General features: G+C 36.9%; 1 protein-coding gene across 3 annotated transcripts in view; it reads right to left on the bottom strand.

Moving 5' to 3' along the window:
* The window catches only part of RALGPS1 (Ral GEF with PH domain and SH3 binding motif 1), a 132,163-nt gene that overhangs the window by 26,997 nt on the left and 89,824 nt on the right, over positions 1-15,342 (bottom strand). For all 3 annotated transcript variants that reach the window (XM_075519519.1, XM_075519517.1, XM_075519520.1), the window contains exons 11-12: positions 9,527-9,664; positions 7,746-7,839 (exon numbers count right to left, since the gene is read on the bottom strand). In XM_075519519.1, coding sequence (XP_075375634.1) covers positions 7,746-7,839; positions 9,527-9,664 — 232 coding nt within the window. The remainder of the gene's footprint in view (positions 1-7,745; positions 7,840-9,526; positions 9,665-15,342) is intronic.

Genomic DNA, 15,342 nt, shown 5'->3' with positions numbered 1-15,342 from the left:
GTTCTCCAAAGAGAAGCAGAGCACCCTTCTCCTACTAACCCGTCACTGTTCCACAATTGCTAATTTCTTTCTTCTCTTTCTGTCTGTACAAGGGAGCTGTTACCTATCCTTCCCCACATGTGGTAACTGCACATTTTAGTTTCTGCCAGCTTTGAGGAACTCAACTCTGATGCTCTTTCCTTATCCTGTTATCAAATAAATTACTCAGTTTTATTAGTCCCCTGTGGCAACAGCCACAATTTATTTGGTCACTGTGGAAACGTTTGTCTAATAAGCCCATTGCAAAAAGACACGACTGCAATTCAGTCCATGTAAACTGAAACAGTTTCTCCCTTTTACAACGATGTGATTTATGACGCATTCCTCCTGAAAATTTCTTGCTTTGTTAGACTACAAGGAATTTAAATCTATATGTAAGGATTACAGACTAGACTCTTACTCTTAAGTGTGCTGAACTGAATCATGCTCATTAAGCAGGTCCAGTCTATCATTTCAGATAACTAGTTACAGAACTCATTCTTCAGAGCAACTGTGTATCTTTCAGAGCAATTGTGGCAGGACTACCTCACATACCCGAGGAGGCCACAAATCATTTGTCCAACTTTACATTTTTTAATCAACTTACTTAGCTTACTAGGTATCAAGCTCCAAGACCCAGTACAACTCTTACAAGTTTGAAAAACAGCACAGGTGAAATACTGCCTATGAATCTGCACCTAAGGGGAAGTGCCATGACCTGCTATCTGTTTTAAGGCAAGAGCATTCTTATATCTTCTTTAGTGACCAGAACATCTGACAAAAGCAAGTAAGATCAACTTCCATGCAACTACTTGTACTATACTATTTCTCTCTTTCTGTTTAAAAATATTCTTGTAAAGAAGAAAAGGGAAATATAACAGCAGAAAGTAAGACCTAACACCTTTTAACACGGTTTTAGAAAGAGGCAGGGTATCATTATACAATCTAGAAAGCACCTGTGGTGTGTGCTGCGCTTAAAAGTTCACTGACAGAGCAACAAGTGAGTCTTCAGTGCTATAAACTGAGATTAGATCACTCTCCACTGGTCATGTAAATGTAAAGTTAGAAAATGTAAAGTTAGGTAATGTTTATCTCTTTGGTTATGTTAAAGTACACTCTGAAATCTTAGCCCTTGCTAAGTCTCTGACAGTTTGGTCATTGACTTCAACAATGCCAGAATTCTGCAATGTTTTCAAAATAACAAAAATGCAATTTAGCTATTCAACTTAGGAAAATACAGGAGGTATTAAAAGAATAACAAATAAATATGAGCCTAACTTTAAGTTTTAAGTTAATATAAAATACTCCTGCTGACATGTTTAACAAAATAGTTAAAATAAACTGTGAGAAAAGGGAATATATTCTGACAATGAGATATAATTCCTGGACCACCTTCTCTCCTCTTCCCTTGCTCCCCCAGAAGGCTGGAAACAATCAAAAACATTTTTATTTCAAAGAAGAGATACTGACAGTCAGTACAGTTTCAACCAGTCTTGGCTTGTTTGTCACCACCCAAATGGATTTTTGCAATTCCTCTGACGCTGCATTTTCCACTGAGAAGCACAGGTTACACGTGTGCGCACGCAGGCTCAGCTGCTCTCACCTCGCTACATGTGCATACAGTTATGCCAGCAGCATGAGCAATGTCTCCCAAATAGCACTCACAGCGTCAGAATCTTGGGCCCCTCAGAGGCTTAGTGTGATACTGCCAACAGGTCTCTGCAGACTTTGACACCTGATGTGCTTACAACCAATATTCATCATTCATATCCATCACATACCAAATTATATTCTCACTGCTCACTGTCCTCAATGGTATTCACTAGTATTACTACAAGTAAAAAACTACCTTTGTTCCAGCATGCCTAACAAACCACTCATAACTCAAAAAGACATTCTCTTTTTTGTGTTTGCACCTGTATATGATCAGAAATTCATCTTACAAGTCACTATATTCATCCAATATCACAGCACTGTTAGAATTATTTTTCCCAGGAATTCTTTTCAAAACCAAAAATCTTTGCTCTATCATGGTGAGGAAGCCTAGTCTTAGTGCAAGGTCTAACTGCTGATGTATGAAATTTCAACATTCCAAAATTATACAGCAAGAGTTCAGCTAAGAGACATGTCAGGATAAATCCTAGATATCAACCTCAGAAACTGCCCATTAGAAACTGAAATTCCAGAACTGAGGAGTAACTATTAACAATCTGAGGTGAAACAAAAGCTAGGAGTAAAATCTCTAGGAAAAAAATCAGCATAGAGATTTACTGAATTAACAAACCACCAATTTACCTTTGGGAATTAAGACAAAGCTTTTAAAGAACAAGGCAGAGGGAGAGTATGTGAAGGCTTTGTTCTTGGACCGTAAAAAGAGGACAATTTCTTTTTTCTTAAGCCTGATACTCAAAATATTTTCTGGAACATGTTAGGGCGGGTATGCTCTGTAAAGTAAGCTGGACCTCTATCCCAACCTACTCTTAAATAACACTCTGCTACTGAGTGCCACCATATAGCTCATTTAAGAATAACCTTCCCGATAATCAGGAAAAGAGGAACCTAACATAATGCAGAAAATAAAACAGGTAGCCAGTCTTGAACATAGTTCCATTTCATGGAAGTATGCTCTCCAGTACAGGATGAAACTACTCTGAGGACAGTAAAGCTACTTTTACTCCATTCTGATATTAAACAAGTGAATGAAGACAGAGAATAGCCTTACATGAACAAGAAATTTAGCTGCTCCATGAGGAGGCTGAACAAAACTTACTCATCTTTCTTGAGACAAGGAAGATCTAAGTTGCAATAAAGCAGAGCAGTCCTCAAAGCTGTCACTCAGGGCATTTCTGACCCATATTTGTGTACAAAGCAAAATGGGTCCGACATATCTGGAACATTTTGGGCTGCCTGTGTAGCACTTAAACAGTAGGTCCAACCATTTCTGGAAACTTCACTGTCCCCGAGAATGTCCTGTGGAAGAGGCAGCTGAGTCACAACTATAGCTATTGATCCATATGGCCACTGGATCACTAGAACTCTCAGACTATCAGTGAAGGTTTCCCCCTACCCCTGCCTTTGACAAAAATTCTTGGTGGAAAAGCTCCAGGGAATATAACTGCCTGGGAGGCCTGTTTAAGATGGACTGTGGCCAAAGTTCACTGTTATAAGCACTAATATTTTAAGCACCTGCCATACAATTCCTGTTACCATAAGACTAAAAACAATATGGTGCAGCTCGTACTTTTATAGCGCCATCATTGTGAGGAGTCAGTATAATGTTTTATTGCCTATTAATTTCTCTTGGATGCTTTCCCATAGCATCCTGCCTATCTGAATCTAAACTTGAACTGATTTTTCTGTAAATCATCTTACTGGTGTATTGGAAAATCAGTGTCTTGCCTAATAGGCTCTAAAGAACTGAACTATATGTATAGATAGCAGCCTACAGAATGGGATTCCAATCCTGATTGTCCTGTCTAGATAACATTGTAATACAAATAATAGTTTTCAAACTGGCTTTACTGAAAGAACAACTGTGGAGAATACCAGGCCTGACCTAATGATACCAAAAGGTCAGCAAAAAAAATTGTTTTGGAACTGCTGCAAGGCACAGCAGGTTAGGAAAGGATGTGGCACAGTGCCGCAGTGTTTGGATAGCACAGTCTGGCTCAGGGAAAAACTGCATCCCTGGAGACAAGCACTCTCCTCAGATCACTTCTTACCCTCCTGAAGGAGGAAGAAAATCCTGCAGCAGCTGCATCATGGTACCTCTGAAGCCCATCAGCTGCCAGTGATGCCCTGAGATAACAATGATTAGCAATACATTTTGCGTATAACGAAGGAATCCCGATGCTTTAGGTCCTATTTTTGCCCCCTTAGTCTCGTAACTAGCAAATGTTATAATTTCTCAGCTTCTGCAGAGAACAGTATATGGGCTGAGCAAGAAAGATCTATTATTTTTAGGATATGACATCATTGTCAGGGGTTTTCTGGAGTGTTCCTCCTTGCTGACAAGCACGAACCTAAAGCAAGCAATTGGACTGGCACAAAAAATTGTAGAGAAAAGCTTTGTTTACATAAAGTGGCTGCCAAATTTTCCGTTTCAGTGTAATTGAGGTTCTCATTTGGCGAAACATGTGTTGGGATCCTGCCAATACATTTTAGGGCAACTATCTAAGCTTCTCTCCCTGACAGTCTGGTACTGAGATAGTTCTGTTCTCCCTGCCAAAGCTCAAGCATACATCTCTTCAGAGCACACTAATGCTGTCCCTGGCTCAAAAAGAGCAGTCACTGGAAAGAGGAAGAGAGAGGAGATTCTTTCCCACTATAAAAACTTAGCACTCTTTGACTTTTTAAGGCTTACACTTTCTTCTGGCATGGGACCGGAAAATGCTATGAAACTGAAGATCCATTAGGGAAAACTGAGAGCAAAATGTGAAATCAAATATTCAAAATAAAATAAAAAAATTTCTTATCAAATACAAAGATGGAAGAGGAATGAGAGTTCTCTTTAAGGGTAGTTCTGATGAGTTTTGATGAATACAGACTTCAATTTAAAGCTTTATTCTGATGAAACAAACATGGACCAAAAAAGGTCCAAAGTTCTCCAATGTATATAAAAGGCAGCAACTTTACTATGCTAAGAATGAAATCTTTCCCTCTTTTTAATACCTCTTGTGACTTCAGTCCAGTTTTTCCTTGCCATAGTGAAGCCTAGAAAGAAAACTGCTAAATTTGATTGAAATATTCTCACAAATAACTAAATCAAAAGAAAAAGTACTAAATTATCTTTAAGATACATCAAATACCTTCCAGCATTATCAACAAGGCTGCTGCTGAAGTTAAAATGGTTTTCAAATTTAAACTGGAATTAGTCATGACTTGTAGTTTCTCCAAGTAGTATGTTATAGTATCATATACTTACAGAAACCACTTATTTAATCTATTTTTCCTAAGATATTACAGTTCATGAAAGCTATTGGATATATAATGTTAACATTGATGCATCATCAGGAAACTCCATCTAAAAATCAAATCAAGCAACATGACCAGTTTCTTGAATCCAATCCAGGGGCTGTAAAGCCTATACTAACTACAGTTCTTCACCTTTACCAATTACTACTCAGTTTAATTTTGCTCTATGTTCGCAACTTTAATGAAGTAAGGAAGTATGTGGCAAAATTAGTAAATAATGACCATTTGTTAAATTTTAAAACTGATATTTAAATCTCAGACTACCCTTAACACAAGTCTTGGACTGCCTGACCTTTCCAAAAGGCTGCGCGCAATGCTAATGTTCAATGCGCATCTGTCGCACAATGCGTCTCTCTTTGTGAAACACATACAATGTCATGAGACTGCGAAAAGGAAGAACGCATGCATTCTACAATCAGTACTCTGGCTGATATTAGGAATTCTAATTCCACGAAGCAGATAAATTTTGCTACAAAAACATCATACAAACACATTCTTTTTTTCCCAAGTAATTTTCCTACAGAAACATCACTATTCTTAGTACTTGTGATCAACCAGACACAAAAGCACAAACCTGTCAGACCATAGCCAAGTGTGATCTTCTGCAGTGAACTACCCAATGCTGGTTCAGCTTCTTTTGCTGATGTTTATCCTAAGCAAGGGGACAAATTTTGGACATTTTTTCTCTATTTGAAGTATGTCCTGATAATACTCGGAGAAGTTCCAAAAAGAATACCTTGTCTGAATGGTTTTACTTTTACAATTATTCTCTCAGGAAAAGCAAAGTCCCACACACATTTATCACAAGAATCCATATGGACAGATTTGGCTGAAGAATAGTACTGTATGCACAGTGGCCTAAACCAGAGCTAAATGGAACAGCTTTGGCAGCTGGAGTTATCACCAACTGCAGTTATGTTCAAAATTGAAAAGACAAATCGATTGACTTGTGGTATGCTCAAACACGTGGTTTTTTGTCTCTGTTATGGTGACACCTTTTTTCCCTGAACTGTCTCGGTAGGATTTTGCATCTGTATGCCAGCAATATCAGCTATAATTGCAGAGAAATGTAGAATAGTTAGGGTAGGTCATTTTTTATGCTCCTATATACATGACCCCACCCTGGTAATACACAGTCTTCTGATTCACTGAATCTGCTCTTTTTTTTTTTTCCACAAACACTAACTGGTAGCCTTCAATTCATTAACTGATCAAGTTTCAACTTAAAATTATTTAATTATTTGTCTTACTACTCCGATTAAGAAGCCGTTCCAGAATTCCATTACTCTGACGGTTAGGAACCATATTTCAACATTCAGCTTCTAAATATTTGTATTCATTTATCCTTGTGCTACCATTACAATTTAGTTTAAATTGCTCTTTACCCTCCCTATTTTCTCCCAATTGTGTTTATACATAGTAATTCTATTACCTAAACTTCTCCTTTTCTAGGGTAAAGCCAAGCCTAGTTCTTTAAGTCCGGTGTTACAAGACAGACTTTATTCACCTGATTGCACCAGCATTTTTTTAAACCCACTCTAAGCATGGATGGCTGGAATTGCATACAGTACTCCACATAAGGTCTCACCAGCTCCTTTTGAAGCAGTATTAACAAATTAATTTTTTATAGAAACACCATATTTGATAGGGAGTAGAGATGAATTTTTCTTTTCATGGCTGTATCTCACTTCTGACAGACATCTACTGATCAACACCATAAATTATTGTTAGAATAAATAGATAACATTTTGATTTTTGTGTCACTATCATTTTAGTCATCAGGCCATCTGATTCTTCCTTTGTGATATCCAAATAATCTTCTACTTCAGTGAACCCTTCCAACACTGTTTTGTTAGCATATGGTCTAAGTACACACAAATTCTGAGACAAAGTTTGTAATGGAAGTATTTATTAAAACTGGCAACATTTATTAAAACTGGTTTTAAAGAAGTTCATTAGCAACCTTGCTCTCCAAAACATATTCTAAAATCTTTCATACCACCATCATATTACTGAACATCTGGTTGCCTTGAATACCTTTAATTCTGTTCACCTAAACAGAGCTACTATATTTCTCAATAGCTAATTATAAAGCATTGCATCTACCTTGGTTGAGTTATTTAAAAACTTGGCCACTAGACCTATGATTTAATGTGCTAGCTCTTTCAGAATTATTGGCCAGGGATTATCACCTCCTTTAACTGGAGCACATTCACATATTGACCAATGTGCTCTATGGTGTCTGTTTCACACCATTGTGTAGGTTAGCTCTTCTCCACCTCTTTTGTAAGCATTGCTTTAACATGCCTAAACCCCCAAAATTGTCAGTTTGTATCTTAAGTACCAGCTTATTAAAAATAGTAATTTGAAATTGGAAGATGTTTTTAATGTATTATTTACAATAGCGTAGAGTCAATTCTGGGCATCTTGGAGATGGCTTCAGGGTTCCTGAACAAGATTCCCAGAATACAACCATCATGTAATAGAATAAAGACTTGATTTTCATCTGCTTTCAACTTTTACAAAGATATTTAATTTTGGAAATCTGGTTAGAGTCATAAAGGAAGACTGTCATTCTGGATTTTATTCAGGCATCCTAGTATTATCGGCTCCATTAATGAAATATTAAGAACACCAGACAAACCCCAAAACATCTTCAGCCAATGGCTTTTTGTTCAACACTTAAGCAAACCAACAGCCAAGTTATCTTTCCATTAAATTCTCCAAAACCTGAAGAAAAGAATAGTACTTACTTATAATTGTCATCTTCTACAAATTTCTGAAGTTCTTCAATGTAACGGACAGACTTCAAATACTTTTGCACATGGGGCAGTGTTGTAAGATGATCTGTGGAGTGTTCAAACAAACAAACAAAAAAGATGAACATTCAAGTAATCCAAAATTAAGTATTCTTTCAGGGTTTTTTTCTGGTTCTTATGGTTATCTTAATGGAAACAGAGAATTTGAACCTTCCTAAAGAAGAAATCAGGCACAAATATTACTTTAAGAAGATGTTAAAGATTTGATTGAGCAAAAGTTATGCTCAGTTGTTAAAGAAAACACAGATGCATTTCATCATCGTGAAAGCTAGTGGATTTTATTATATGCTGTCTCACAAGTGGAAAAGAGTTATTTGCTGCAAACCCTGCTTGAATTTTGTGCTCACTGTTCTGAGGGAAATTAAAGCCTGCAGCCATGGCTGCTAGTGATTCTTATATGAACATGAAGTGAAGAGCCTTAAAAATTACCATGTTGAATACCAAGAAAGAAAAACACTAAGTTCAGAGTGACAGAAAAATCCTTTGATGCATGGTGCACGGACAGGAACATGTATTGTAGTATCTAGCTTAACTTTTATGCTCTTGTAAAGACAACTGTTTTAAAGGCACCCATTATTCCAGAATATTGCTTCTTCAAGGCCATATTTTAATTTTCATTCTGATTTTAACAAAAGCACTCAAAATTAATGCATAGCAATGCAGGAAGCAACCAAAACCGTTAAAAGGAAAGGGTCAGTGAAATAACGAGGTTTCTTTGTCATTCAAAGTATTCAAAGACAAATTGAAACTCACAATAAGAACATGACAGCTAAATAATCTAGCTATTCAGAATCATATATTATTATGCCTAGTCCCTACCTTTAAATACTTTATAATACTGAAGTTGACAACAAAGGACAAGGGCTGGATACTTAACCATACACAAGTAATTTCTCACCTCATTTTCTCACAATCTAACATTTAATTTTTTTCTATTCAAAACTCTCCAAAACTGTAGCATTTAAATGTTCTCAATTTATTTAACTGTACAGCTGCTCTCAAGGTTTTCCAGCTTGTTTCACATTTAAGCAATGAAAAGTCATACTAAGTCACCAATAGGATGCTGAGTATTTGTCAAGACCCCAAAACCAGGACATTTCTTGACATAAAGCTTCACTAACAGGCTAGAATTGCAGAAATTAATTTCAGAGTAAAATCTTGTTAACAAAAAGAAGCAGCCCCCTCATGTTCCTCACTACATCAACAAGTGAGGTATGTGGAAAAGCTTAACACACAATTAAACAACTGTTGTATAGATGGAAATACTTTGTATTTCACTTTGTAAACATATCACCAGGATACTACCAATAGAATGATAATGAAATTAACAATTTTACACTCCAAAGACATCATATCTATTGCAAAGGAAAGGAGAGGTATTAAGATAATTCTCTCTGACTGCCTCTGGTGGAAACACAATATAGCCCAAATGCAATACCTGTACTTGAAAGTATGTCATTTGTAGTCCACGTTGTAGCAGTAAACTCTGCACAATTTCTGTTATAACTCTTACAATTTAGAAGACGTGCTTATTTGCCTAACTTACCAGCAAGACTGAAACTGCACAGAAGTGGAAGCTAGATGACTTACTAGTGTCCAGCTCTACCAACGTTAGCCTCTTCTGTTGCCTTTACACAGGGCCGAAACCCACTTTCACAATGTTGTACTAAAGAAATTTTAGTTAAGGCTTAATAGGTATAACAAAATTTACCAACCATAGTTACAGGAGACTTGCAGATCAGCTATTATTCGCAGAATATTGTTCATTTGATTGGATCTTTGTTCATTCTCCATAATGCTGCCTGAAGCGGGATATGCAGAATCAATGTAGATTAAATCCAAGAGATAAATTCCTGAAACAAACAAATCAATTGACCAATTGATCTAGTGTTTCAAACACAAATAGTTGCATAATTTCTAACAAATATAACAGCCAGCAACTATTTACCTCCACTGTGGTCTGGGCCCATTAAACAAAGGAGAGCTTGGGATGTGCATGTTGAAAAATCTCGTAATTAGCACTTGAGTTCTATGACACCTCTTAAAAAAGGACAGAAAAGATTTTGCTCATGTGCACTTATATAGGCTAATGTCTACTATGACAATTTGCAGGACTGTAACAAGGACACGAAAAAAAGAAAGAGTGACAGCTGCCACGAACCGCTGACGAGGGTACAGGCAGTCTGCGTGGAGCTGACAGCAAGCACCACGGCCTCCGGCCACAATGGACGGAGTTTGGCACGGCGCTGTAGGGCCTTCTGGCTCTGCCACGACTTACTGCATTCAGATATTACTGCATGTTTTGGCTGAGGCTCCAGGCTGCTTTTGTTAGAAGACAACAGGAGATAATATTTGTGTTTTGATTATGTAATGATTTAAAAAAGCATAAAGGAAAGGTTTTTATTTATTAATTTCTTAATTTTAAAAAATGGCACAGTTATTTGCCTTGGCCCGGATTTCTTGGTAAATACAGAAAGATGGTGATTACTGTAGTTGCCAAAAATGCTGATTGTTCTTATTGGTATTGCACTTTTCCAAAGCACTGGCTGACTAGACAAAATGTCATTTTTTATTGGTAAAGAAGCATATTATATACAGAAGTCGTGTGTGGCAAGATGTGCGCTATCTTCATCATCAAAAACATACCTATATCCAATGTTTGGTAGGCAGGTATTTTGCAGAGTTAGTCTCTGTTGTACGGTACTTTTACCTTTACAAATTATATAAGAAAGTAAAAGGCTGAAATGAATTCCGGATACAGCGTAACATTTCTTGCATGGTACCCAACTGCTTTTTATCAACACATGCCATTCAGTTTCACACATACCATTATGATTTGTAGCAGGCTTCTTTTACAGCCCTAGAATGGTTAGAAAGCAATCACAAATGGAGGGAAAAGTACTGACTGGGAAATACATACAATATACAATCATCCAAGTTTGAGAAAACTGAATCATCGCTGAGATTGCCTAGAAAGTTTTAGTTTCTAACTCTGGAAAACTGAAAGGTAATTCTGCAACACAGTCTTGCAAAACTCATGAAAGCTACTATGAAAGCATAATGCAAGGCTCATCTATTTACTTCAGTAACTAACCGAATGCATTTAAATGAAGATGAGGAAGAGTAACACTCTTGCCTTTTGTGAGGTTATTTAATCAGTTTTAGTATTTCAATTGTATGAATGCAGGGAAGGAGTACAGAGGCTCTGACTCTGTGTGTAAAATTAATTTATTTTAGGACTTCTAGCTATGCTCTCTGTTGATCAGGCCTTGGGTACAGATCATAGGAAGGAACAAAGTCACAATTCATCTCTTCAGGAAGTGGAATAGTTAGTCTGCTGAGGCAGAGTTATAACAATACACTTCGTCATCTCCAGCGTGTCCTTGGCCATGTGGGCACTCTGTGACTAAGACCTCCTGAAATAGGTGAGGGCAATCACCGTATAAAGGAGACTTGCTGCTCTTTTGCCTCTTCATGGAGCCATGCGACAGCCAGACATACCCAAACTAGACAATACAAGAAAGAAAGTGCAGCTTCATCCATTCTTAACATAGGTTTTACTTTTTTTTATTAAAAAAATCCTATAACCACACACTCAGTCTGCAGGAAATACAAAGTGCTTAAATTTGTAATCATATAACTTTGAACACAGGTTTACAAGCAATTTATACAAAATTTACACAAACACAAAGCCACTGCCAGTAGTGATAATAATAATGAAGTGGCTGCAACCCAAATACTGTAATACCACTTACTGTAGAAATCTTTTATATACAGTCTTCAATATTCTTACTTCTACTGATAAAACGAAGTGCAGATCAGATTCTGCTGGATGTGCATTTCAAAGAGGAAACCACCGTTTACACAGTGAACTTAGAGCAAAATATAACTAAGTTCTAGCAGGACTAAATCAATCTTTTTGCATCTCAAAACTTAATGATTCTGTATGAATTAAAAAAAAAACAAAACAACCCAAAAAACCTGTGCACAATGGAGGCAATGGACCAATGGAGGCAGCTCAAAGCAGAAGTCCTTTATCTGAATTTCGCACATCATATGAAGACAACTGCTAGCTAAAGGTGGGGACACATAAATCAATTTTTTTCAGTTGATACAAACACGGTCAAACTATATTTTATAGCTATGTATTATTTACCTGTTTCAAGACAAGGCTCTATTAAAATCCATTCTTACCAGCTCCTTTCTCTGTGTATCTTGAAATCTCATGGCTATCGATGTCGAACATTAGTTAGCAACAGATCACGTTCCACCAAGAACAATTTTATTTAAAAACAAGCTAAGTAGAAATATTCTAATCTTCTGTTACATCTGAAATAGAATCATTCTGAAACTACACTGTAAAAAGTTTCTATTGAGGCAGAATCCACTGGAAACAATAGCACATGGCAACTGTAATGCATGAGCCCTTGAGACAGCTTGGTAAACTGCAGCTTTTCAGCATTTCACTTTACCATTCAATTTACGTATTCTTCTAATGGTTCAGCAACAGCAGGGTCAGAATATGCATTCTGACACTTGCCACAATAAACTAAGATTTATACTTTTCAATTCCTGTGAACTATGGAAAAATGGCTTAAAACATCACAGAACACAAACATTAACTAAAATATTAGAATAGCTATGAATAGTGTCACAGAAGTCTGACTCAACATCCACATCCTCCCAAAATATCCCCTGAAACACCTTCCTCCAAATCACAGCGGAAATCAAAACCAAACTAAAAGCTCTAAAAGCCCAAACACAGTACTGCAATCCCAGAAAGCTAACCTGATGTAAGTCTTGGATTTACAGAGTTTTTTGGGTACAAATTCAACTGGCAGAAGAAAAGAAGTAGATTAAAGAAACAAAAGACTATATTAATCCTCTATGTATGTGTTAGGGACTCGGTTAAGAAGTGTGCTCTATGTGTTTGCACACCACCTCATGTACTAGGAGTCACTAAGAGATCTGTGGAAGATACTGATTTATTATTAGCTAAATATTTCACAGATATTAATTGTTTCAGATAAAAATCAGTATTTCCTGTGAGTGATAACTTCACTCTATCTTCAGATATAATGATTTTTGAAAACATTCCCAGAATTCCCCAAGTTAAAGTTCTATCCCAATAACATTTTATTTTCATGCTATTATTAATTCACATGTGTAATTCCTTTTCTGATCTCAGTCTGCAAAGAAGATGGGTGGAATTAAAACTCAGAAAAGAAGAACGATGAGATAAATGTTTGTAAAAGCATACCACATCTCTAAGACCTTTTTATAGCAGTACAATGGTATTTTTTTAGAGAATTAGATCTTAGAATTCCAGTCTGGTGGCATTTTATGCACGCTTTGTGCTGGCATGAATAATCATAGGATAACTTAGGTCAGAAGGGACCTCCAGAGGTCCATCTAGTCCAATCTCCTGCTCAAAGCAGGACTACATCAAAGTTGGAAAAGGTTGCTAAGAGCCTTACAAGTTTAGGGATGAAGACTCTCTGATCACCTTAATCCAGTGCTCCTTAACCATTCTAATGGTATTTTTTCTTTTTGTTTCTATGCAGTTGTAATTTCCCATGCTACAACTTGTGACTATTGCCTCTTGTCCTTTTACTGTGCACCTCTGAGAAGAATATGGCCTGTCTTCTTTATCAGCCGCTGACAACAAAATGTGTAGTAAAAATAATGAATTTGACCCACAGGGCTGGAGAACTGTCCTTCATTTTGCTACCAAATAAAATTAGGAGACTAACAAATGGGAAATTCTATTGCACATAAGTAAATGCACTAACACATTCTCATGCACAAAACAAAAATTTCTCGTCTGATTAATGGGTGAAATCTAGAACCTGACACAGGTTCTTCTACAGCATTAAAATTACCAGTTTAAAAAACTGAGTAAGAACAGAAAAATTGCATGTTCTAAACAACAGCATAAAATAGAACATTAAAACAGCTTCATTAAACCTTTTCAAGAAGAAAAAGGTAAAGCAGCCTGAGAACCTGACATATGCTAACATTTCTGGCTTTTCAGCAAATCTGTTATCAGGTGAATGTAAGCAACCTACTATCAAAATTCTCTGGCATAAGTAAAAGCACTACTGGTATCTTCCTGATTGGTTACTGTTGTTCTCCATTCCACCCATCAAACTCAGCTGAGAACTTCCTTCAGGAACACATGATAAAATTTCAGTTCTGTAGAACTGTGTTTTAATCTGTAGCAACAGCATAGCATTTCAGTACATCTCACAGACGTGCAGGACGGCCTCAGGCACAGACTCTGCCTGTGAAGCTCTGCAGGGAGGATGGAACCTGATGCATTTTACCCTTTCCAGAACCAACCGGAGCTTTTCAGGACCATGTTTTTACCATTTATATAAGTGCTGAGTACAAAAGCATTGCAAGTTTATAGTTGTTACTCCAGTTCAGAAAATACATACAAAAGATGTTTTTAGTTCCTCTTAAGTTAGCAAGCAGCCCCAAATAAAATACCCATTAGAGAAAAGATTTTTGTGTAAGCGTATTTTGCTCAGACTGCAAGTTATTATAGATGGTCCGAGTCTTGGGACTCACATTCCCAGTACCTGATTGCCAAGAGGTCTCAGAGACTTGGTATTCCTGTGCTATTTGCTCTTCCACCTCTGTTGAAGCCAGCCTGAAGCTCCTCATATATAAATCCCAAATTTTTTCCTTGAAAGAGAGAATTCGTATTTCCAAAGCTTGAGAAGGAGGGTTAGTAAATGCAGTATCTTTCAAAAGCATGAATGATATACAGATTAAGTATTTTTCTTAAGTCAGTATTCAGAAATCTGCTATAAGATGACATGCAGTAGAAAAAACAAGCATCACGGGTGCCTTTGCCTGGTTAAGTGCTGCTAATTTTTGGCTCTGTAATTTAGTTAAAAAGACAAACAGCATAATCTCCTTGTCTCACATGTCATTCACTAAACTCTTACTGACCTCAGCAGTCCTGGAAGGGAAACCCTTTATGAATGCAGGGAGAAAATGCTGTATAAAATGTATCGAGTCTGCTGTGAACACTGTATTCAAATAGACTGAGTAGAAATCACTGTATGTGCTCCACTCAGGGATCACTGCAGCTATTGCTACAGTGTGTCAAAAGCATTATCTCAGTCCAATTTTTCTTTAAAGGATTGCTCAAACATTTAGGGTCAGCTAAAAGGCAGACTTTAATTTAATATATTCCTAAACTATTCTATGAGCTGTGCAGGGAAGTTAGTGCCTCTTTGTTGCATAACAAAGAAAGGAACATTTTTTTTTTGAGCAGGAAAATAACTTGTGCAGCATAAAAATCTACCGTATTTCCACATTAGATTTTCCATACTGTTTTTTGAGCATGTTTATAATTAATGACTCCCCCTCCGCCCCATGTTTTCTTGCTGTGCCTTGAAAAGAGCACTCCTAGTTTCAGGAAAATAGCTAGCTGGCTCACTTTCACTCTTCTGGCTTTAGAACATTAAATTTTCTCGATAAATTCCAGCTATTAAAACAACAGGAAATGCAACCATGC

Source organism: Mycteria americana, chromosome 17 (assembly GCF_035582795.1).
Source record: "Mycteria americana isolate JAX WOST 10 ecotype Jacksonville Zoo and Gardens chromosome 17, USCA_MyAme_1.0, whole genome shotgun sequence".
Classification (NCBI taxonomy): Eukaryota; Metazoa; Chordata; class Aves; order Ciconiiformes; family Ciconiidae; genus Mycteria; species Mycteria americana.
Note: the sequence above shows the minus strand (reverse complement) of the source record. Positions and strands in the feature narration are given on the sequence as shown.